A 23,330-nucleotide genomic window follows, 5' to 3' on the forward strand; every position below is an offset into this window, starting at 1 on the left:
CAGATAAGCATGTAAAAAAAAAAAAGTAGCTTTTCATTCTAGCAATACAGCTAGGCTGTAGTAGATACCACACATACATAGCAAAGCATCATTCTTGAAAGCTGAGTATGGCTGTAGTTCATAGTCATATTCCACTGTGTGTTCTTAAGACAAGGAAAAAGTTAAAATGAGCTATATGGGCATTTAGTTTTTTAGAAATTATTTATGCAAATTTCTTGGAAAGAGCTGAGCATTAGATTTAAATCTAAGTCATGGGTGTAACAGTCCTGTTTTCAAATCAAATACAGGTTCTAGTTACATCAGACCTCCTATTCCTGCTTTACCCAGTGTTCCTCTGAATCAAGATAGCAAGCTTTAAGATGTTTCATAAAAGGAAACTAAAGCACCAGAAGTGATAGTTTAAATAGCTGCTGAGCTGTCAGGACCTTCAGAAGATTGTGAAGTGGTAACTCTTACCCTGGTAGAAGCAGCTAAGCAGACTGCAACATTTACATGCAAAAGTAATCTATCTTCAACTAATAAAAACTAAAAAGTGCATGTTTCTTTGGCTGATTCTAGAAATAATTAAGTAGATTAGGAACTAGGCATGCAGTTAGTTATGTTACTGTTACATGTTTGCACAGCTAGTTCATCTCAATATTGCTGCAGAGAAGAATGAAGAATGTTTTCAGTGACAGCAGACAAATCCTGAAATTATGTGGCTGGGCAAAGAAGGGAAATCCCTGCTTAGGGGAAAGGTAACAGCACAAACTCATCAGACCTTAGAGCTGCTGTATAAGTGTGAAGCCATGGCAAGTGAGTTGTATAGGAAACCAGAATTTAAAGTTTTGCTGCTCACAATTATTTAATAAGTAACAATCAGTAGTTTAGTCAGGTAAGCTAGAGTGGAAGACAAGCACCCCTATAAGTATATATTTAATGAGGCACAGGTACCCTTCACTTAGACCTATCTACTGGCAAAAGATGATAAATTTTCTTTATTAGAACTATAATATAAAAATCCTAACACTTAGCATTGTAACATTTAGCATGTACTGCCTCTACTTCCTTTCTGCTAATTGAAGCTAGAGCCAAGTACTGTGTACTAGCTCTCTGAACTTCTACCTACTGTAGAAAGGAGAGACCCAGTATAAAACTGTAGCACCCATAGGTCCAACCCTAAGAGCATACCAGACTACATCAAACACAACAAACATCAGGCAAAGCCTAGTAAATACCTAGCTTATGCACAGATGTGTCTGAAAGGAGTAACAGGGTGGACACACAAGGCAGTTGTCAGTCTCCTGCTGTTTCCCTTAGCTCAACTAGGACATAGATAAACACTTTATGACCATTACCAACTGGCCAGAGCAAGTTCAAAAGGAAGTTAGAAACCTGGATTTTTCTGCCCTGGGTTGTAGAGCATGCACCCTTTCTCAGCTGTGCTTGCATTTAGACTGGCCCAAGCATAGTCGTAGTTTAGCTAAGGTCTGTATAGCTTAAGGCTATCTAGTTAAGTGAAAACAAACTTGCTCTTTAGAACAACAGAAATAACCTGTCAATAAGTTGCATCCAAGGATTTACAAAGTTTATCTTCTAGTCCCTGGCTGCTATATAAACACAAATCTACAGAGTGACTATAAAACAGTGGTGTGGACTATGATAAAACAACAGTGTATGTAAAACAAAGCTATTAGAAGTTTGCACTGTAGCCTTTCTTCAGGACAAAATGTCTGCTTGTCTTTGCTGTGCATGATGTTGAATTACAGCTAGAGTTGAGTGCTGGAGTTGAGTCCAACTTTGGACAGTCAGCATGAAGGAAAGAAGGTGCTGCAGGAGCAAGTTTCCAGTTGGTTTCTCAGCATACATCTTCCAGCAGTAAGCCTTTTCAGCATGAAGATTTGCTGAAGTGACTCTCACTGTATCTGGGATATTGCTAGTTCTGTCAGTAGCTTCAGCACTCCAATTAGGTATTGGCTTTGTAGAAACTGCAAGAAAGAAGAGCATGTCAGAGCAAAAACTACAGCTGCCAAATTTCCACACCCTTAAATGTGGAAACTACTAAGCATTCCATGTGATTAGCTTCTCAGTTGCTGTTTGCAAGGTACCTTTCTGGTGCTGTTTTCACCCTGGATATGGAGAAAACACATGCCTACATGCTGCTCCTTTCAGAGCCCTCTGAATTCTGCTCCTGTCTTGTTTGAAGCAGGGTGCCTCAGAAATGCCCTGCTCCTACTCCAGCTTTTTGGAAGATGAGAATCCTAGCACTTCTGTTCCTTCAGCTACCTCCCTCCTCCTGGAGGAAGATGAGGAAGGAGACATGCCAGTTTCCCTGATCCCTATTTTCCCATACTGAATATGTCTGACTTGAACTCATTATCCCCATTATGGAGGAGCCATAACTGAGTTTACTCAACACCCATTCCAGAAGAGAACCCCTCTTTGGAAAGCATATGCTGTTGAGCATCTCTTGTGTTTACCTACTGGCAAGATAAAAAGTTGTTTCAGCCACTTCTAAATTACTACAGATAAAAACAAGCAACGTAACACTAAATGTGTAGTGGTTGCAGTTGTCCTACCAAAGGCTGAAGCTGTTAAGAGATGCTTCCCAGCAAAACTTATTTCTTTCATGTGATGAACACATGCTCCAGGAAAGAGGTGCATGAGTGAGGTCCCAGCTGTAGCCTCTTAACATTCCTCTGTACCCAGAACAATGGAGTCAGCACATCATAGATAGACTAAATTTAAGCAATCACTTTTACACAGACAGTATTGTATTGCTTGAAGAAACTTCAGGAAGTATTAATCCTCTGTGGTTTTGAAGAATATTACAGATACCTCTCTAGGAAGACCAGCACCTTGATGAAAAGGGTTACAGGTGAAGTAGTTCTAAGCAAGCTGTTTTGAAGCACAAGATCATCTGTTGGCTCTTGGCTCACCCACACACAAGCTATTTTTGTGTAGCACATTAATTATATTTGTCTTCTGCCTGTGTCTTAATAACTGTGATACTAAAAAGCTAATAAACTAAGGTTTTTGATTAAGTTTGGGATCTTTTTAAGCCTAAGTTTCAGCCAATGGGCAAAGAAATTTTCCTGTCCATACAACAGCTAATACACCTTTCTGGTCCAAGACTAGTGTTAGTAGTTTCAGCTGCAATACAGTAGTAAAATACTGTATTGATAGCTGCCCCAACTCCAGAATGAGTTATGACTAATAAAGGATGAGGGTTTAACAACTTCTTATAGAAAATTGTGTAATAAACATGAGACCTTCATTTTTAGAAGCATTTCTAGATAAGTACAGCTGTTTTATTTGTCCAGCATTAGTTAGGTCAACATGCTACTTAAAACCTCACCTTTATAATTCCATCACAGTGTGCTGAGGCAATTGCTGTCGAAACTTTCACCAGTTTTGCAGCTGACAAGTGGATCTTAAAGTGTCTGTGAAAGTGAGAGTAAAGGCAGTCCATAAAGATATCCACCTCTTCTTGAGTGATCTCTCCTGGAGTTTTTTGGACTGTGTCCCACAGAGCTTTTGCATCCTCTGGATGAATAGCATATGAAATATCCAGAGGCTGGAGGAGACCAGGGACAGAGAAGATGAGTTCCATGGCAGATGTAGTTTTGTCCACTTTGCATCCAGTCCACATAGCTGCCATCCAGCTGAGATTGAGAGGGCTGATGGCTAAACGATGGAAGCAGCAGTCGAAAGTCTTCTGAAACCAACTTCCAACAATGGCAGTGTAACTCTCTGCCCCATTAGTAAGAAACAGAGGTAAACAAGTGAAGTCCTCTGGCATGTTTTCAAAAAAATCATCTCCACACACACAGCAGAACCAGCCTGACCATATCAGTTTCTCTTCTGAGTTTTTTTGGGAAGCTGGTGATCTTGAAAAAAGCTGGGATGGGGAAAAGAAGCATTTGAATGTTACAGAAGAAGTTTGACTTTTTTTTAGTCAAAAAAACCAGTTTTTGTTTTATACTTTCATGTGTTTGGTAGAAGTTTTTCTCAGGACCTTGCATGCAACATTCTTTTCTGTAAAGTTATCCGGTTATTCAGTCTATCACTTACATCCCTGAAAGATGTGTGCAATTCTGTTGAAAACAGCAGAAAAAACACTTTTCACTTCATTAGGAACAGTCCTGAAATCTGAGATTATGCTGCTTAATTCTGAAGAGCCAATCCATGGTACATCCTATAAGCCTTGCCATACTAAACTTTGCATTTCAGTAGTATCTTTCACTTGGGGCTAAGCATTTCAGAAATATTAATTAGACTTGAGCCACAGCCAAGAGATAGGATTATACCAGCTTTATCCATGAAGCTAAATAACCTAAATTCTTGCAGTAAATTGACTGCTGAACTGAAAAATGAGACACATATTGCTTCTTATAGTCATATTCTGATTTTATCAAAGAGTGGAACTCAAACCTGCAATTAAACATATCCATTAGTTATGAGAGATTCTGTTCCAACCTAAAAATAAGACAGTCAACAGATACTACAGTAGTTATTCCATACAGCTAGGGTTTAGCTTTTTTTTTTTATTTTTAAGACAGAGCATTTTATGACAGCAACTTCTAAAATACAAGTCTCAATTCTCAAAGCTACAAGGAACACTCCTTACCTGCACAAGAATTGCAGCATGGTCTTGGTCACTACCTTTCAGGTCTGGAAGGCTGGAGATAGCCACTTTGATGTCCAACTCAACTCCTACTTCCACTGCCCATCCTTTCTGCCTCTCGGCAGTAATGAAAGCACTAAGCAGTCTGGAGTAATTCCTCAGATGAGCGTTAGAGAACCTGTACAGAGGGGTCACGCTGTATAAGGTCCACTGCTTGCACAGTAGAAATGCTATTCTCTGGGGATCCGTGTTTTCCTAAGATAAAAAGAAAATAAAAGTCGTATTAGAGCCTAACAAACAAGGATAGTTTCCCCTCTTCCGGGCTTGCGAAGGGGCCCCCAGCCGCCGCACGCAGGCTCTGGGCCGGAGCAGGGGTGGTTTTCCCGCCTGGCAGCACCGCAGTGGGAGAGGCGGCAGCCGCTAAGGCGCCGGGAAGTCCCACAGCCGTAGGGGCGGAGCGGGAACGAGCTCGGGCAAGGAACAAGTGCCGGGGCCGGCGGGGCAGCCCAGCTGAGTGCACCGGTAGGCCTCACCCCCCCACCCTCCCCCGCTTCCCACTCCCGGCTCCCCGGGCCCGACCCTACCTGGGAGCGCGGCGCCGGCGTGAGCAGCCGGCTGGTAGAGCTGAACCCTAGTGGCCCATGCCCCCGCGCAAACAGGAGCCCCCATGACGGCCGCCCGGTGCCAGACAGCGTCCGCGGCTCCATGGCAGTACCAGCACCGAGTCCGTTCCCTGCCGGGCGCGGTTTGAACCCCCTTCCCGTCAGCCCCCGCGGCGCGCTGGGCGGGCCGCCTGCGGCCGCCATACTTGTGGCGGGCGGAAGTGGGGGTAGGAGCTGCCGCGGATCACGGTGGGGAGACCCTCGTCCCGGGTCTTTCCGTGAGGTAACCCGCTTGCTGCACCTGGGCCTCCCCCGCCACTCCCGGCCCTAGCCGCAGGGGCTTTGCTCCCCGTTGGTGCTTCACGCCTCCCCCTCCACAGGAGATGGGTCCCTGGCGCAGGGCAGCCCGCGAGGGGGAAAGGCTGGGGCTCAGGGGCTGGCGCTTTCTCTCCTGTGTCTTTGTTGTTAGCCACTCGCGGGTTTATGATGGTATTCTCGTCTTTCTGGCTCAGGTGCGGGCTAGTAAGAGATGGCCCTTCCGCGGCTGCTGGTCCGAGGGCTGGCCTGGCCGGGCTGCGGGCGGGCTCTGCACCGGGCGGCCTCCGCCTCGGCACCGGCTGCTCCAGGTGAGGAAGAAGCATTTGTCTTATCCCCACTGCCTCCTTGGGGCTTTGGTTCTCTTTCCCCTGCAGGGACTCAGGGCAGGGTAGTCTGCACGGGCGTTTAAAGATACACTCGTGATACACTATTTTTCCAAGATCATGGTTTAAAATGTTTTCTTCCTATTTCACTTTTGGCATCTTACGGTGAATTGTGATTCAAAGTATATCAAAACCAATTTGTCTAACTTTTTTTCCTGAGATTATACTTTGCTTTTTTCCTATCTTCTGCAGCACAGTCTATAAACCACTGGTAGCTGAATGCCTAATGTGAAAACAAACTTCCTTGCCCTCTAGAGCCTTTAGGCTGTGATGAAGGTAGACTAGTTCATATAATTATACACATATATATGTGTCTAGGTAATAGTATCTCAAGTTTCTCCTTGCAAGTCAGAACTAAACGTGCTTGGTTTTATAGCTAAGTCATGATGGCAGGTATGCTGAGTCTGGAAAGTCTGTAGTCATGGTTCAGGCCTTTTACCAGGAGTTGCAGGCAGGAAACTTCAGTTTACACCCACATAACGAGTGTAAGTATGTTTCAGTCTTGACTTGTCAAGTCTCCTTTCTGCTGTGTGTTCTAGATTTGAATGTGGAACTGTCAGTATGGCTCAGGACCAATCTGCAGCTTTCTTTTCTCTTGCCTCTGAAATTTGCAAGGCAACAGTTTGCAGCAAGGCTGTGTTCAGGATTCTATACAGAAGTTTGACCAAGACACAGAAAATAATTCCTCTTACAAACTTTTTCAGAATAACTTCACATATTTATATCCTAATGTCTTACACAAGTTGTATTGGGGATGTAGGGTGTCATTTCTTTGTAGATGTCTACATTTTGTTGGTGTTGGGGCAGGGGGGTGACTAACTCTTTCTTTGTGCTTATCTGCAAAAGCCACAAGATAATTTATTGTTTTTATTCAAGACTTCAATAGTTTTGTCACTCGGACCAACACTTGTGGAGAGCTGCGTTCTGCTCACGTGGGACAAGAGGTCACGCTGTATGGATGGATTCAGTATCAAAGGTAAATGCAGACCGAAGTGAAAATAGAGATGCTTGTATGCCAGATCCAATGTATTTTCTAGTCCTGGATTCAAACCCTTTTTATGCTTCAGGTTATCTTTTTATATCCTGCAGTAGTCACTTCTGAAGTGAGCAAAACAGTTGAGAACTGTGCCAGATCAGTATTTACAATTTTGAGTTTCATACAAATGTTAATCGATCCTTATTACAACACTACAAAGCAGTTAAATATTATTAACTTTGTTGTATAGGAGAAAAAACAAGTAATAGCATATTTATAGCAATTCTAACAGCTGTCAGCAAATATTTTCTATTATATAGCATCCTGCAATTTTAAGCAAACACTTGTTGTTTGTCTTTTCAACTACAGCATCTAATGATGCAATTTTAAAGCATGCAAGCTTTGCTTAAAAAAGAAATATTAAGAAAAAGTAGTAAGCAGAGGATGAAATGTTAATTCCAACAGTTTGCTATAGGTGGCGTGATATAGTCACTCCTAATAGAGTTGAACATTTTGTAAATGTAGGGTGAAAAGCATGTCTGCATACAGTATGGACGATGCTCCAAAATGTTTTGAACCTGGGTATGTGCTTGTAAAATGGGGATAGGTCTTGCAGCTTTGATGAAATTAATTTGTATCAGAAGTCACGTTTTGCATTTTGCAGTCCAGAGAGGCTGGTTTTTATCCAGCATTGTTCTGCAGTGATGGTCTGTATGGGGTTTTTCTTAGGAGGTCCTGGGCATCTTATCTTTGAACAGTCATGGATGGAGTTCCAAGAAACAGAGTTAGGATTATTGCCGTGCAATAATTGTGCGCTTGCTTTTAAAGATATGCAGAGCATGTTCCGTTTGACAGCTTCTTGATGGATTAAGTACAATGACAGCTGTCTCTACTGCATCTGAAGAGATCAAGATTTATGATTCTGAGTGTAGGAGCATGGATTGTTCATGTGAAATTTTCTGTGGGACCAGTGTTCTCCTTGTTTTGTGGTTGGATTTTTTTTTTTTTTTTTTTGTATCCATGTGAACTTTAATTTTATTACTTATCTAAACGTGTTTATCTGAATGGTATTTCCCAGCAGGAAATTGCACGTATTCAGAATCCCTGCTCTACATGGATTAATACTCAAGTTAAAATCCTACCTCTCCTGGTTATTTGCATGTTGTTTGTCTGTGGCTGGGAAAAATCTGAAACAATTTGCTCAGATTAGATTCTGATTCTCAGATGAGATTCTGAGATTTTCTGTGGGAAAAGTATCTGTACATACTTTACTTGAAAGTGCTTTGAGATTGGTCGCAAGGTACAGAAGGTAGGTAGCTGCTGTGTGCTTTGGCTTAAAAAGCGGAAGTCCTACTGAATTCTTGAAAAAACTATTTTGTGTTTTTCATGGATCAGACAAGGCCTGTTTCTGGTTTTGAGGGATTTCCAGGGACTGACCCAGATCATCATTCCACAGGATGAGGTAAGTGCTACAGAAATGTGAGTCTGTTATTTTTATTTTTCCTTTGGTAGCTTGGGTCCACCAGACACGAGAGCAGAACGGAGTACTTTGTCAGACTGAGTGCTCTGACTCATAAGTACATTTAAGCATTATGAGAGCGCTGATCTGACACTGCAACAGAAACGTTAATGCTGTTTCCTCTGGCTTATGAGGTGTGATCCTGGATTCAAATGGACTGTTAAGAAATGAGGCCTTTCAGCATAGTGCGTTTTTCCTGTTCTTTGAATTTCTGTGAGATGTTGTCATCTTCTTGCAGGCGCATTCCCATGTGAAGAAGCTCTTGTCTGATGCCCCAGTGGAGTCTGTTGTGCGAGTGACTGGAATTGTGTCCCTTCGGCCCCCAGGGCAGGAGAATCTGGTGAGGATGTTGGGATCTCTTGGGTGTTTTATTCCTTGCGGAAGGGAGCACTGGATAGTAGGATTTTGGTGGGTTTTGTGTTATGGCTTTGCCATGGGTTCTGGTTGTGTGATGGCCTATTCTCAAATAATGTGAAGTGAAAAATGCTGTGACATATAATTTAGGAGAACCTTAAAGCACATTAGACACCCACGAATTAAATTGTATTCCAGCCCTTTGAAATGACTCGCTTTTTCAGGCTTTCAAAGTGTGGTTGAGATAATTTCTTCTTCTTGAAAATAAGTGTTGTCATCACAAGTTCCACAGCACATGATGACCTCTTTCTCACTCAGAATAAATTTTGCTGTTCTCATTGTATAAAAAACACTATAGAAATAGTTGAAGAATTTTTTAATATTATGCATTCCTCAGCTCTCATTGTAATCAGCTGTAGATTAATCTGTCAGGATTTTACGTATCCCATCACTGGCAGGCCTAAAAAGAGAATCTAGGTTTATGATCATAACTTCATTTGCTCTGACCACATATAGATGTCCATAAAAAATGCAGGCTTCAAGCCATGCTTTTATTTCTTTTAATCATTTATCATTTTATTGGAAGGTTGTATATACTTACCCTGGTAAATAGAAGGAATTCTGTAAGATCAAATTATTTTTGATGTGACAGTGCTAAGTGGAGGAAACTCTGTTCTCCCTCAAGATCTAAGACTAGTTCTGAGAACTGGTGTTTAGAGCTGGAAGTTCTGAGAAGTTCCTCACAAGTTGCCTTTTTTGGCTTGTATTTAAGACTGATGGTGATGCTGCTAATGCACACTAAAATGTGTACTGTGGTCTCATCAAAGCTAGCAGAGCTAGTATTTTCTCCAGATGCATGTGCCCTAGAAGGGCCTGTGCCTGACTGTTCCTTTGTGCTTAGTATCTCCTTCAAGGAGAATGCAGAGGAAAAGTAATTACATTTCTTGTAGAGATCACTATGCAACTGGGAAAGAATATGCCATCTTTGGTCAGGTGACTCTGTTCAGATGACTTTCTGAACAGAAGGGAAATCTAGGAGAAATGTCTCCTTGAGAGAAGTTCTCTAAGTTATACTGTGTTAGAAGGTTGGGAGGATAATCACATGTTTGGGTTTTTTTCCCCCAACCATCTGTGAAATACCTTTCTCTAATTGTTTTCCTTAAGTTTTGATTCTAATTTTTTTTCTTGCCTTTTTGCTTCAGAAAATGTCAACAGGGGATATTGAAGTGAAGGTGGAGACTGCAGAGATCCTAAACTCCTGCAAGAAGCTACCTTTTGAAATCAAGGATTTTATCAAGGTGTCCATGTTTTTTCTTTTTTTACCAAAGTGGTGGCTTTTCAATAAATTGGACGTTTTCCCAGAGTGATAGCAAAACATCTGTGACGTCTGTCTGACTCTCCCAGCTCTGCTTTGGGGAAAGGATGGTATTTAAAATAGGAGTGTTGCTTGTTAGCTGTGAGAATGTATTTCTAATTAGGCAGAAAACAAGGCTTGAATGATTCCAGTGCACAGGGTTTTCAGATATCACTGTAAGAACAGATGGTAAAGGGAAGAGTGAAAGAAATCACGCTATGCTAGCTTTTTTGAGAGTGTGAAACAGAACCTGACAATGCACTGCTGTGTTTTAAGGCAAGGGTGCTTAGTGTTATCTGGACAAGTAGCTGGTCAGCCTGAGGATTTTCTTCCTCTGTAAGTACTCAGTCTTCTAAGAAGTTAGTTTTAGTGCAGGCTCCATGGTGTAGGAGTGGCATTGCCATTGATAGAAGATATTCTCTGTGCCATTGAAAATGTGACTGGTACATAGTTGGCACCAGGAGAACTGGGTCCTGGTCTTTCCACGTTATGAGTCCTGGACAGTTGCCATCATCCACACTACTTTAGCTTTCCTGTCTGCAATAAGGATGTATCACCATTTAGTTATTCCTTTAGATCTATGTAAGATACCACTCCTCTGCTTAAAATTTGCAAGGAGGATTGCTTCAGTCTGTTGCAGTGGACTGAGAATAAGAAAGGAGGAAATCCTGAGCTTCGAGTCAGCTCTTATCATAGTAAATGTATGTTTTGTGGTGATTTTTGGTGTTGTGGGTTTTTTTTAAAATTGTCATGCATGGAAACATTCGGTGGCTGATGTTTGTTTCTAAGTTGGGGGTAATGGGTGGGTTGTGGCAATAGAGCAGCATCCTCTTTTAGTTTCCCCCTTTCGTCCTGTGGCTTAAGGAGCAGCTTTACTGGACATGCAATTTGAATTATATTTCTTAATCCTAATTATCTCTTCTCTCCAGAAAACAGAGGCCTTACGGATGCAGTATCGCTACTTGGATTTGCGTAGCTTCCAGTTGCAGTATAACCTGCGGCTGAGATCACAGATAGTGATGAGGATGCGGGAGTATCTGTGTAACCTCCACGGTAAGAAAAGTGCTTGAAGAACAGTGTGCAGCAAACAACATTTTAGCCCTCCCTTCTGCTTCCTGTTGCTGGGAGAGATTGCCAATCAACTTCCTACTCCAAACTGCTCCTACTTAGTGGGATCTTTAGAGGAATGTTGGCAGGCCTGAAGAACAAAGTGCGTTGACATCTCTTGGCAGGCTACCAGTTGTTTCAAATTGGCAATATCCAGTGAGAAAAGGCCTTTTGCTGGTAGTTTCCTTCTTTTGGTCGCCCAACTTGAGGCATGTCAAAGCAATGGATTTCTTATAGGGCTTTTGCTTATCTTAAAATCAGGAAATCCTTTTTTGGAAAAGCAAAGCCTAGTTTAAAATGGATAGAGAATTAACAGTTTTTCAGCCTATATGGAGTCTTCTGTCATCAACAGTTCTGGCAGGACATCAGGGTAGCTCAGAGCCTTTAAATCTGTCATTGCACAAGTTATTCTTGAAGCAGCAAAATCTGTAGATTTTGGAGAGGCTACATGGTGTGCTAGATCACTTGTTTTGCTGAGTAACCCTACTCTAACCTACTTTGTGTTATACTAGTTCTCCCTGCTCTCAGCATATTCTGTGTCTGAAGCATGCGCTTGTTCTTCAGGGTTTGTGGATGTCGAAACTCCAACACTCTTTAAAAGAACCCCAGGGGTATGTATTCTGTTAGTAACGCATTTTAGCCTCCTGTGATTGCATAGGCAGTCCATGGTTGAACTATTGTTGCTTGCCACTGAGTATTCTTTGCTATTCCCTCACTAAGTAACAGCTTGTGCAGATTTCTGATACGATACATAGATCCTTTTAAAAGGAGAGGGAGTGAAAGTTGAGAGGTAATATCTTGTGTCTTATTTTTGAACCTTCAAAATGAATAAAGCTTCTATCTTGTAGAGCACGTGTTGAATGCAAGTCCTGTCCCGGGACAGCCAGATTATAAAACCAAGAAACTTCCTCTAAAGACTGTTTCCCCAGCATTTATCTCTTAACTAGTAAATTACTGCAGTGGCACTACACAAGTAATTTTAATTTCTGAGTTTATTTTAATTTCTTTCATTTCAAAAATAACCACAGAAGACAGCTGTAGCCCAGGAATTGTTGATGCAGCTATCGTATGGATTTTTTGCATTTAAACCCCTGATGACCTGTTGTTATGCGTTAGTCTCTCAGAGGCGGGGAATCCTCCTTTGGATATTTTGGACCAAGTTGTTTAACAGATTTTTTTATTTTTTTTAAAGTGTAATGTAGAAACAGCCATTTCTTCACAAGTGGGATTTCATAAAGGGGAAAATAGGTCCATTCCTCTTGCACTTCTAGGCTATTCTGTCTGTCAGGAGGCCACTTATTTGCTGAAATGTATAAGCTTTCCTTTCTGATGTTAGGGAGCAAAAGAATTCCTTGTGCCCTCGAGGGAAGCGGGCAAGTTCTACTCTCTGCCGCAGAGTCCTCAGCAGTTCAAGCAGCTTCTCATGGTTGGAGGCCTGGACAGGTAAGAGTTCCTTGGACTCCTTGTTTTCTGCATGTCCCATCCAGGGTTTGCTTGCTTTGATCTGTGAGGTTTTAGATACTTCCCAAAAAACTTACTGCCAAGCGCTTTGTGTTTTCAAGAGGGATCCTTAAATACTTAGGACTTTTCAGCTAGGCCAGGCCCTTTGCCCCCTAGCAATAATGCCTCCCAGTAAGAGAAGATATATCCTGTTTGAAGGTTGAAATCTTTACTGTTGTTTTAAATGGAAACCTGATCTGAAGCACAGTCTGCCTGAAGGCAGAAAATCTCATGTGTGATAAAAGCCTCTCCAAGAACTATAGAACTAATTGAGATGAGGCTGGGGAGCTGAGCGTGACTAAGACAAAGTATGTTCTCAGGGTGCTCGAGTACAGAGCTTTTAATTGGGCTTGTTTCTCCAAATAAAATTGAAGGAGAGGGAGACAATTGTTCCTGCAGTGAACTGTAAGCCAGGTCTTGACCATGAGTGAATTTTGCATGTCTGTTAGACGAGTCCAGGTTTGGAGTGGAAGGTGGGAGAAGGGGTTGTGTATGTCCCTGTTGGTAGCCTCCACATGCCTCTGGAGGTATGGCTGGTACAGCTCCCAATACAGTTGCTTCCACTCAAAATTTCATGCCTCTCAGGGGATGGGAACAACCAGGGCTGTGATCATCCGCTTCAGAGGAAACAGACCTCTCTGTTTTTCTTTCTTTTATGATCAATTCTGTAGCTACAGTTTAATTTAGGAGTCCTTTAAATTTTTATCTAAGTAAAAGTATTATTGCAGGTACTTCCAGGTTGCTCGCTGCTACAGAGACGAAGGTTCGCGGCCTGACAGGCAGCCTGAATTCACTCAGGTAACCAGCTCACACTGCCTTTTACTCTCCTCCTCGCCCCAAACAGCTTGTAGCTGTTTTCCCTTCTGGAGGCCTAGTTTCTGCTAGCTCTTGTGCTGCTCAGGGAGTACAGTGTTGTTTGCTGCGTGTTTCACAGACCCTTTGAAGTTAGTATAGGACATGCACAGAGCAGTTACTGTCCCTGGCTGAGTGCACAGACCCAGGTGCAGTAGATGTGGGGATTGTGTTGCAGCAGTGATGGTGCTTGATGCAGTCTCCTCCTGTCCTGCTGGGTCAGGCATCCCTTTCCTCAACCTTGAGGTCCCAGACATAGTTGGCCTGGTTCATTCAAGGTTTCTCTCTCTGTCCTTGTCATCATTACATCATTCAGCTCTTGGAGGAGATTGCTGCCTGAGTCATCAGGCTGTAGGGAGATCATAAGTACATTCTCACTCTAAGGCAGTCACGCTGTAACTTCATGTAGTATATTGTTTCTTGTTACGCTGGCTTTACAGTCAAGAGTTTCTGCAAGTAGCAGTGCAAAGGCAAAACCTGTGGCTAATGTGGAATCTCCACTCGTTTTCTGTTTTAAGATAGATATAGAGATGTCATTTGTAGATCGAGCTGGGATCCAGAGGCTGATAGAGGGCCTCCTGCAATATTCCTGGCCTGAGGAAAGAGGATCCATTACAACTCCTTTCCCTTCCATGACATATGAGGAGGCACTGGCTGACTACGGGACTGATAAACCAGACACACGTTTTGGGATGAAGGTGAGGGCTTGCCCATTAGAAACTTGCAGCTTTTCCTTTCTGTTAGCGTTTTAAGAATAGCCTTTGTTGAAATCATGCATATGTGATTGACTGAGGTTCTTAAATGCTGTAATTTACCTAAGGTATCTATCCCATCATTGCTACTTTGTACAGGTAGTCGTCTCTTGGAGAAGAGAGTGTTTGATTACTTGGTTGTGGGAAAATGTCTGGGTTTAGAACTTTTTTTTTTTAAAGATAATGTAGTGTTAGGAAGCTCTGTATCCTGACTTGTCTTAGGAACAGAAGCCCATAAGGCATCCACAGATACCATAAGTGCTTTTCTGTACTGCACTCTGAAGCATACTCCTGGTGAACATGTTTCATGAGATAGGCTTCTCCAGCCCTTTAATGACCTGAAGATATTTTCAGGGTAATCAACATGAGTGTGCATACACTGTTTATGAAATAAGAGCATGAAACTATGAAGTAAGAATATTGACAGATGTATTAAGAGGAGCAGTGCTGAAAAGCAAGAAAGCATCTTATTTCCCCAGGAATTCATTTTGGGCATTTCTTTTTCAGTATACAGCTCTCCTTGCTGTGGTAGGATCTCAACCTTGAATTTTCCTGGCTGTCTTGCATTTCTGTTTCTGCAGTGCTCAGCCTCCTAATGCTTATTCTAGCTTGGCCTCATTAACTTTTTCTGTGAACCATTTGATTTTTGAGCAAAGAAATGATGTCCCACGTGTTGAAGTTGTTAAGACACAGGTGCAGGATTTTTGATTTGCGTTCCTACCATCACTGCTCTTTCCCATGCTCTTTCCTTTCCCAGATAGTGGATATCAGTGATTTTTTACGAAGATCAGACATTCAGTTTGTGCAGAATGCACTCAGTTACCCACATGGCACTGTCAAAGCTATTTGTATCCCTCAGGGAGTGGTAAGTGATGCTTTTACATGCTGCTTATAGTTTATGTGAAATAAATAAAATGCCAATTTGAATTCCTTTATTGGTATGGAGATGTTCCTTGCTATTACTGGGGAGTGGTGTCCAGGGAACTTGGGATCGGTTGTACTACGTGTCAATTTGGGCTGAGTGGTGTTGGAGTGGACATGATCAGGCAACAGGAAAAATATATTGTCCTCAGGAGGGGGAGAAAGAGAACAAAGCTGCAAGATCCCTTGAGGACAAGAAAGCCCCTTGGGGCTTCAGCTTGCTTTTGTCAAGGATGGTTTCTGATATGCATCTGAATAATAAATTATGCTCTGTGGCAAGCAATTGAAATAGAGCCAGGTATGGCACAACTCTGTTCTGGGCTAGTGAGAGAAAGGTCAGGTGGTTAAATGCCCTTCTCATGTTTGCTTTTGCTGCATTTGTGGGCACAACTCATCTCTTGCAATGAGAATGTCATGGACCAAATCCAAGGCTGACAATAGATGTAAAAGATTATTTGACGCAGCCATGTATTTTGGCAGGGAAGCAGATTTAATTCTGGCTGTACCTATCTTTGCAGCTTGGACAGTATGGGAAAAAGCCCCACTAAACATTGAGTTTTATTTGGCAAATAGGACTTTCTGATCATGTGTCCTGGCTTCTGCTGGGATAGAGTTAATTTTCTTCCTAGTAGCTGGTACAGTGCTGTGTTTTGGATTTAGTGTGAGAACAGGGTTGATAACACACTGATGATTTAATTGTTGCTAAGTAGTGCTTATCCTAAGTTAATAATTTAGGATTTCTGAGTTTCCCGTGCCCTCCCAGCAAGCAGAGGCACAAGAAGCTGGAAGGGAGCACAGCCAGGGCAGCTGACCCCAGCTAACTCCAGGGATATTCTATACCCTAGGACATCGTGCTTAGTATATAAACTAGGGGGAGTTGACTGAAGAGGGATTGCTGCTGGGGCGTTGGTCTCCAAGTGGTAGCAGTTGCATTGTGCATCACTTGTCTTTTCTTGGGCTTTATTTCTCTATTGTATTATTTTCATTACAATTATTCTTGATATTATATTTATTTTTAGTTATTAAATCATTCTTATCTTAACCCATGAGTTTTACTTCTTTTTTTCTCTCGATTCTCCTCCCTGTCCCATTGGGAGGAAGGAGGAGTGAGCAAGCAGCTGCGTGCGGTGCTTAGTTGCTGGCTGGAGTTAAACTATGACATCACAGTTTCTCTTGGGATTCCTTTAATTTTGGCACAAAGTGTAAGTTACTGGCTTCCCACGAGAGGGCACTAAGATATGCGTTTGAGCAAAATGAAAGTGGCCTCTTGAGCCCCTCTAAACGTTAGAGTAGCTGAAAAAAAAATCAGGGTCTTGATGCAGGTCCTCACATCCACTCCATTTTTTTTTTTTTTGCATGTGAGAGTCAGTCCTGTTGGTTTCCCTCTGTTCCTTCAAATTGAGCTGTGCTTTCCCCATCAGCGGTGTGGTGGTGTGACCTTGTTCCTGCGTGCTGGAGGCAGTTAGTTGGTTGACCTTGCTGACCAGTTACATCTGATCCGTGAGCAGGGAGAACAGCTGCAGCCAGATGTCTAGCTAGAAGGGCCTCTTCCTGAAAAGAGCCCTTGGAGAAAACACCCAGCTGCAGCCTAGTGCAGTGATCCTGTTCCACAGTCCTCATAAGAACTTGCACTAGAAACAAAAGAGCTGGAGGGGTTTTAAAACAGCTCAGTCAGTAGATTTGAATCCTGGTCAGGCTTTCCATAGATTTTGTTGATGTTTAATGTGTCTTCTCTTGCTCTTTCCCCAGAGATATCTTAAAAATAAAGATTTGGAGTCATTAAAGGAGTCTGCAAAATCCCAGTTTAACCAGGTGAGACAAAAACACTGCTGAGGCTTTGGAAACAGTGAATGACAAAGTCTGTATAAAGGCACTTGCAGGCAGAGGAAGGTAGAAGAGCAGTTTCATAATAGTGGAGTCGGTGCCTGAGCATGTGATGTCTCGAGACAAGAGAGGGCAGCACTGGACTGAACATCGTCTTATCTTTCTTTAGGAAATCATGGAAATTATCTGCAGGCCTGATGGAAGCTTGAAGTCTCTCCTTACAAAGTTTCTTGGTGAGAAGCAGCAGTCAGAGCTTATCCAGGCACTGAACATGCAGGTGGATGATGTGGTTCTGCTGGCAGCTGGTGAATACAAGCAAGTGGTAGGAAGCATTTCTTGTGTGGTTGTGTGAATTGAATGTTGCTGATGATGGCTTTGATGTTATCTGACCTTCATCTAATTCTTCTTATTATTAAAATAGGTCACCATCTAATTCTGTGTAAGCAACAGCAAATAATGCATGAAATGCACCTCTTGCTTTTATTTCCTCCAGTCAAGCTCTGGGAAGAACTCATAACTGAAATAAAGACTGGAATATAAAACAGGAACAAATCAGCACCTCCTGTTCTCTCACCTTAACATAATTTTTAAAGCATCAAATGGGGATTGGAAAAGAAGGTCCACTAGGTAATTTTGTCTCCCATAAGCAGATGATGAAAGTGAAGCACAGCTGTTTATTAGCAGCAGTGATGGGAGATTCTGTCCCTACTCTTCTCTGTATTCTTGCCAGCAGACATTACCTTCCAAGCACTGATTTATGACAAGGTGTTTGTTTGATAGCCAAAATTTTGTCATGCTCTCTGTGCCTTCATTGCTCTGTTTGCAAAGGGCAGATCTTACCTGTGCTACCCCAGTTAATCCACATTTATGCAGAGCTTGAGGTTAGTCTGGGGAAGTTCTGTGAAGATGCAAGAGCTGGAAGAAAATGGATTTTCCAGCTCCTCGCTTGATGTTTGTCAAACTCTGGAGCTGCTGCTGCCTCAGCAGGAAGGTGATACTTTTCAGGATACAAAACAAAAAAAGTGTTAAGGCAAGAGTGCATTACAACTGATGCTGTCTGTGATGCTACCTTTATGAAACACTCTTTCCCTGGTTGGTATTTGAGCAACTTCCCTGACAGTAAAATTGCCCCGTCTCATTCTCCCGCTTCTCTTTTGCAGTGCTCTGCATTAGGAAGCCTGCGGTTGGAGAGTGCTGACCTCCTTGAGGCAGCTGGGCTGGTACTCCGTGATCCTACAGTTTTTCACTTTCTGTGGGTGGTGGATTTCCCTCTTTTCCTCCCAAAGGAAGAGAATCCCACTGAACTGGAATCTGCTCATCACCCCTTCACTGCCCCTCATCCTTCAGATACCAGCCTCCTCTATTCTGATCCCACAAAGGTAACTTAACTTCATGCCTGTCATGCTGGATCTTTTACAGCTATGTGTCATGGAAAACTAGGCAAGTAGCAGCTGGTTTTAGTGTGAGAAGAGATGTTGTTTCATGGAACTAAGTGCATATTGTCTGTGTCTGGAGGAGATGGCTTCCAGATTCCTCTGAATGGCAAGTATTCGTGTGTGCCCCTGACAAAAGTAGCTTACAGAAAACAGTTGCTTAAGGTGAGGAGTCTTATATTCTGACCCATCCCATGTTGCTTCAGGTTTTGGTCAACTTTGCAAAAGGATTTATGCTGTTCCACTTGTTTCAGCAGCATTCCATGACTCTGATAGAACTGGTATCTGAACTGCAGGTACTGTTGAGAGAGCAGTGTTGTAGTATGTCATGGTTTCATCCCCAGCATCTTTGCTATCTGTGTGCAGGTTGTTGTGAGATGCAGCTGTGCCCCAGCCTTGCTAAAGTGCTTGTTCATTTCTTTCTGCAGGTCCGTAGCCAGCACTATGACCTTGTGCTGAATGGCAATGAAGTTGGAGGTGGCTCCATCAGAATTCATAGGGCAGAACAACAACGTTTTGTGCTGGAGAAGGTGCTGAAGGTAACACCTACAGGTGTCTCTGACACTCTCTTACGGATTTAAAAGACTAGTTAATTTAAATATGCATTTCAAATTCTGAAATAAAAGCTCATGTGCTTTTCAGATAAAGAAACATAACTCCTAGCCCTGAGTGATGGATGACTTCATCATACCTTCCTATTACATTGCTAGTAGGAAGAGCATTGCTTGTCCAGTGACACTTCTTATGTAATTTTGCAGGAGGATTCTGAAGTGCTTTCCCATCTGCTTGAGGCTTTGGAGTTTGGAGCTCCACCTCATGGAGGAATTGCTTTAGGTAAGTGCTCTGTGACTCTCCAGATACAATATCTTTTGACTTTTTTTTGGCATATCAGATCCCAGGAGCAAGCCTCAGGCTTGTTGGCAAAAGCCTTGTCTGTCCTGACAGAGGTGGATGCTCTGGTGTTGCTGTTTGGCACCAACATGGTAACACTGTGTGGGCTTACCCAGTGCTTCCACCTCTGTAGTTGCTTTGTAGAAGGAAACAGAGGTCTCATCACCAAGTGCAGAATGTTTCAGTGTCCCTCCCCAGCATCATAGTGTGATGTAGTTCTAATCCAAGGACCAGATCACATACTGGTGGCTCTAAGGGTGATCCTTATCCACTGTCCTACAAACTGTATTCGTTAAGATTAGGTCATCTTTACTCTTGTTCCTGTGCTACCAGAATAGGATCCCTGTACTACATGCCTAGAGGCCTGGGACAGGGTGGTACTTCGTGTTTCATGCTCTGGGTCACTGCCACAACCTTGCCCCCTCTGCTTCAGTCTTGCTTCCTTTCTTACTGATTTTGCTCACTAATTCAGATAATGTCAGATATTTTTTTTTTTCCTAGAACCCTGCAAGTTTGTGGGTTTAAAAGGAAAATAAAAACCCGAACAGTAAAATCCCCTACAAAAAATAAACATAGCATTTTAACCTGTTGTCTTCCAGTGTGATTTCCCTCCATCCAATCGCGCAGAGACTCTTGTTCTTTTTAAATTCCTCCTAGTTGCTGTAATCCTCCAGAACTGTTTGATCAAAAGCTTTGTCAGGGCTCTGCTTTGCTCAGTGTTCCTGCCATTTGGCTGCCCTGGCTTTGTTATGCTGTCCTTGCAAAGGCACTGTCTCTATCTTGCAGTCCTTGGCGTGTTGCAGAACTTCCATAATACTGAAAAGTTAGGCATTCCTATTCTTTAGGCAAGCCTGTTTCTGTGCTATTGTTGAGATCAACTTTTTTCCCCTTACTTGCTCCACTTCTATTCTTCAAGCTCGGTAGTATTATCTACTCCATCTTTCTGTTTTTTCTGAATCTGAGGAAGTAAAATAGGTCCATAACTCAAGTGGTTCACCAGTTTGTTTTCTGCTTCTAGGACTTGACAGGCTGATCTCTCTCATCGTTGATGCTCCAAGTATCCGAGATGTCATTGCTTTTCCCAAATCCTTTAAGGGACGAGACCTGATGGGCAATGCTCCAGACTATGTCACTTCAGAAGAATTAGAGCCATACCACATCCAGGTTTCCTGGCCTCTTGCAGAAAAAGAGGCAAAAAACCCGCTGACTTAAAGCCAATGATGTAAAGCTGGTCTGTTTAACCAGATGTGATTACAGCTCTTAAACTGGACTTCAGTTCAGGAAACATCAGCTGGGCGGGGCAGGGGGGCAGGCAGTACAACTCCACTGTATGTACTATTACAGTTTCAGGACTGAATGGGAAGTAGGTACAAGGGCTCCCCAGTAGGAATTCACCTTTGGGTTGGTAATGGGAAGGAGAGGTAGAAAAGCAAAAAAAAAAAAAAAAACAAAACCACATCATTTTAGCATAGGATAGTGAGACTGTTGGCTTTGGAGTGTCATACTGGAGGGAAGATGGGATCTATTTTTTTCCACTCCCCACTTTTTACTTGTCTCTTATAAAAGCATTTCTCCTCCCATCTGGAGGGGATAGCGTCAGCTTCCCTGGTAGGATGGTTTGTATTCCTTATGATCACTGAATCTTGTTAGCTGAGGACTGTTAGAATAAAGCTGTGCTGGGACAAGAGCTCTGGACACTTCACAGCAAAATATCAGTGCAGCCAGCAGCTCGTCTCATGTTGGATAGAAGATCGTCTAGAAATTGCCATGGGGAGTTTGTATTCAGCTGTGTTCTCCCTTCAAAGAAGGGGAGAGAAGCATTCATAACGCTTGCAACAGCTGTCCTTGTAGTACTTGTCAAAGAGGTGATTATCTGTCTTTGGGGCCTGTGGTCCTGGTGCTTTTCAGCACACTAATTCTGAAGTTTGTATGTTTGTAAATAAAGCTTATCTAGCAGTGTAGTTTTGACTGAGTTTGGCTTTGGGCTTTCTGTACAAGAGCAAGCTGCTAGTTTTTCTTTGTGACCCCTGATCCCTCCAGGAGATGACAAGAAATTTCTGACATAGCCGGGTTGCCAGTCTTTTGTGAATTTTTCCTGATCCTGCAAGCCTGCTGCTACGGTGGCGAGTGATGCAGCACCAAGTTCCTCGCAAGTGACTGTTCACCCCGGTCGTACACCAGAACAGCTGCAGTGCAGGAGCAGCTCTGTATGGAGCAGAGCCTGGGCTCTAGCAGCATCCTAGCAGGCCAAGCCACTTGGCTCTGGTCTGTCATGTACAGCAAGCCCTCTGCAGAGGCCATCCAGAGGTGTTAACTCCGTGTTCAGCTTGGAGAAAGCAGAGAGCTGGTGGGTGGAAAGGAGGAAGGTGAAACTGAGGAAGAGGGGTGACATCACCTGAATAAACTAGGAAGATGATGCAAAGGAAGAAAAGGGAGAACTACTGTGTCCCAGTGGGCAAGGACAGCAGGTGGTATCTGCCAGAGGAAGTTTGTGAGGACAGAAGGAAGACTGCAATTACTGCCTGAGCTGATACTGAACTCCAGCCTCCTGCAGGAGATCCTGTCCTGCGGTTTCTAACTGATTCTGGGCTGCTTCAGGGCTTATCAACTAATTTGGTCTCCACATTGTGGGATAACAGTACATGGTGGTGCACGCTGTTGTCTTTTTAAATACTGGACTGTCCTGTTGGTTAGAAACAGTGAGGGAGGTGGTTCTTCTCCTTAAGGTTGGGTTTTTTTGGATACTTTAGACAGGCTAAAAGTACCGTCTATAGCCAAGTAACAGTAGAGCTGACTTGCTGCTGCTTTCTTTGCAGATTATAAAATGATGGACTTCTGTGTGGGGAAAAAAAACCCCAACAAACACCAAAAACAAACAACAACAACAACAACAACAACAACAAAAAATCAAGCCCCCCCCCCCCCCCCCCCCCAAAAAAAAAGCCAATCATACCCACCTTAAATCCTTTCTGATCTCATGTTTATAATCAGTCTTGGAGCATGGTTAAATGCTTTTTTTAAAAAAAAATAAAATCCCCAACACAGCCCTGAATTTGTACTCACGTTTGTTCTAGCCAAACACAGAATTCCTTTTTTTTTTTTCCTTGTATGAGCTATTCTTATCTTTAAATTAATTCACCTTTGTTTTACTCTTTTTTTTTTTTCCTGAGTAGAAGAGGTCAGTAATGGAATGAGGATCAGTTTTTAGAGAGAAGCTAGATCCATGTTAAAAGCAATTTTTAATTTTTTTTTGCTGTTTTTGCAGGGAGGAGAGTCACCTTGTGAGAGTTACACCAGGTATTTTTGTTCCCTTAACTTGTAAATGGCAAATATGGAATACAGCCACTACAAGGCTATGTATCAGATTCAGACTAATTTTTAGAGGATGCTGTATTTTGTTACTTAGTTTCTTTACTGGTAGTCAGAACTCAGATTTGTATAGAATTTGCTTGAGGATCATCTGTGTTCTTAAAGCAGGGATGTCAGAGGCTTGTTTGAGAACATGGAATCATAGAAAACAGTTATTCTGTAAAGTTCTTTACTCCCTCCAGTCTATTATTTATAGTAACTAAGCATAATGTGCTGAACTTTTTTTAAATTGTGAAATAAGGGGTACTGTATCATTTGGCTAGTAACTGCAAAGGCAAATGCTGTTTTTTAAATTAGGATTATCATCAGGTGTTCAGAGAGTAACTGGTGCTCTAAGGTGTTTAGACAGAAATGTAACACTGCCTGGAACATTCTTGGTGAGAGCACTTGTTAAAACATGTGAGCTAGCTGTCTCCAAGGCATACACATCCTTCTTTCTTGTGCAAGCTGTTTTGTGTGATGTTTGTTTACCCACAGCTATATTAAGGACTTACTGCAGTTCTAAGTGTGTGACACAGCTATGATTAGCTACTGTGGAAAAAAATGCAACAAAACATGTCATCTGAGCT

General features: G+C 42.6%; 2 protein-coding genes across 6 annotated transcripts; one reads left to right on the forward strand and one right to left on the reverse strand.

Moving 5' to 3' along the window:
- Window positions 1-1,684: 1,684 nt before the first annotated feature.
- CENPL (centromere protein L) lies at window positions 1,685-5,412 on the reverse strand. Its single transcript, XM_074907514.1, has 4 exons — window positions 5,191-5,412; window positions 4,610-4,861; window positions 3,338-3,880; window positions 1,685-1,967 (listed from the first exon to the last, which is right to left on the reverse strand). Exons 1-4 carry the CDS (start codon window positions 5,410-5,412, stop codon window positions 1,896-1,898), a joined length of 1,089 nt encoding a protein of 362 aa, XP_074763615.1. The 3' UTR covers window positions 1,685-1,895.
- Window positions 5,403-21,353, forward strand: DARS2 (aspartyl-tRNA synthetase 2, mitochondrial). Of its 5 annotated transcripts, none has more exons than XM_074906902.1 (19): window positions 5,403-5,491; window positions 5,721-5,834; window positions 6,786-6,885; window positions 8,281-8,347; window positions 8,643-8,744; window positions 9,961-10,056; window positions 11,042-11,165; window positions 11,766-11,830; window positions 12,556-12,662; window positions 13,448-13,517; window positions 14,090-14,269; window positions 15,081-15,188; window positions 16,342-16,446; window positions 16,994-17,056; window positions 17,238-17,390; window positions 18,229-18,447; window positions 18,930-19,040; window positions 19,260-19,335; window positions 20,411-21,353. In XM_074906902.1, exons 2-19 carry the CDS (start codon window positions 5,738-5,740, stop codon window positions 20,602-20,604), a joined length of 2,037 nt encoding a protein of 678 aa, XP_074763003.1. In that variant the 5' UTR covers window positions 5,403-5,491; window positions 5,721-5,737; the 3' UTR covers window positions 20,605-21,353. The 5 variants fall into 5 exon arrangements, with proteins under 5 accessions (XP_074763003.1, XP_074763004.1, XP_074763005.1 ...); XM_074906903.1 differs by having other exon boundaries at window positions 11,784-11,830; XM_074906904.1 differs by lacking the exon at window positions 16,342-16,446.
- Window positions 21,354-23,330: the final 1,977 nt, after the last annotated feature.

This window comes from Athene noctua, chromosome 5, assembly GCF_965140245.1.
Source record: "Athene noctua chromosome 5, bAthNoc1.hap1.1, whole genome shotgun sequence".
Taxonomy (NCBI): Eukaryota; Metazoa; Chordata; class Aves; order Strigiformes; family Strigidae; genus Athene; species Athene noctua.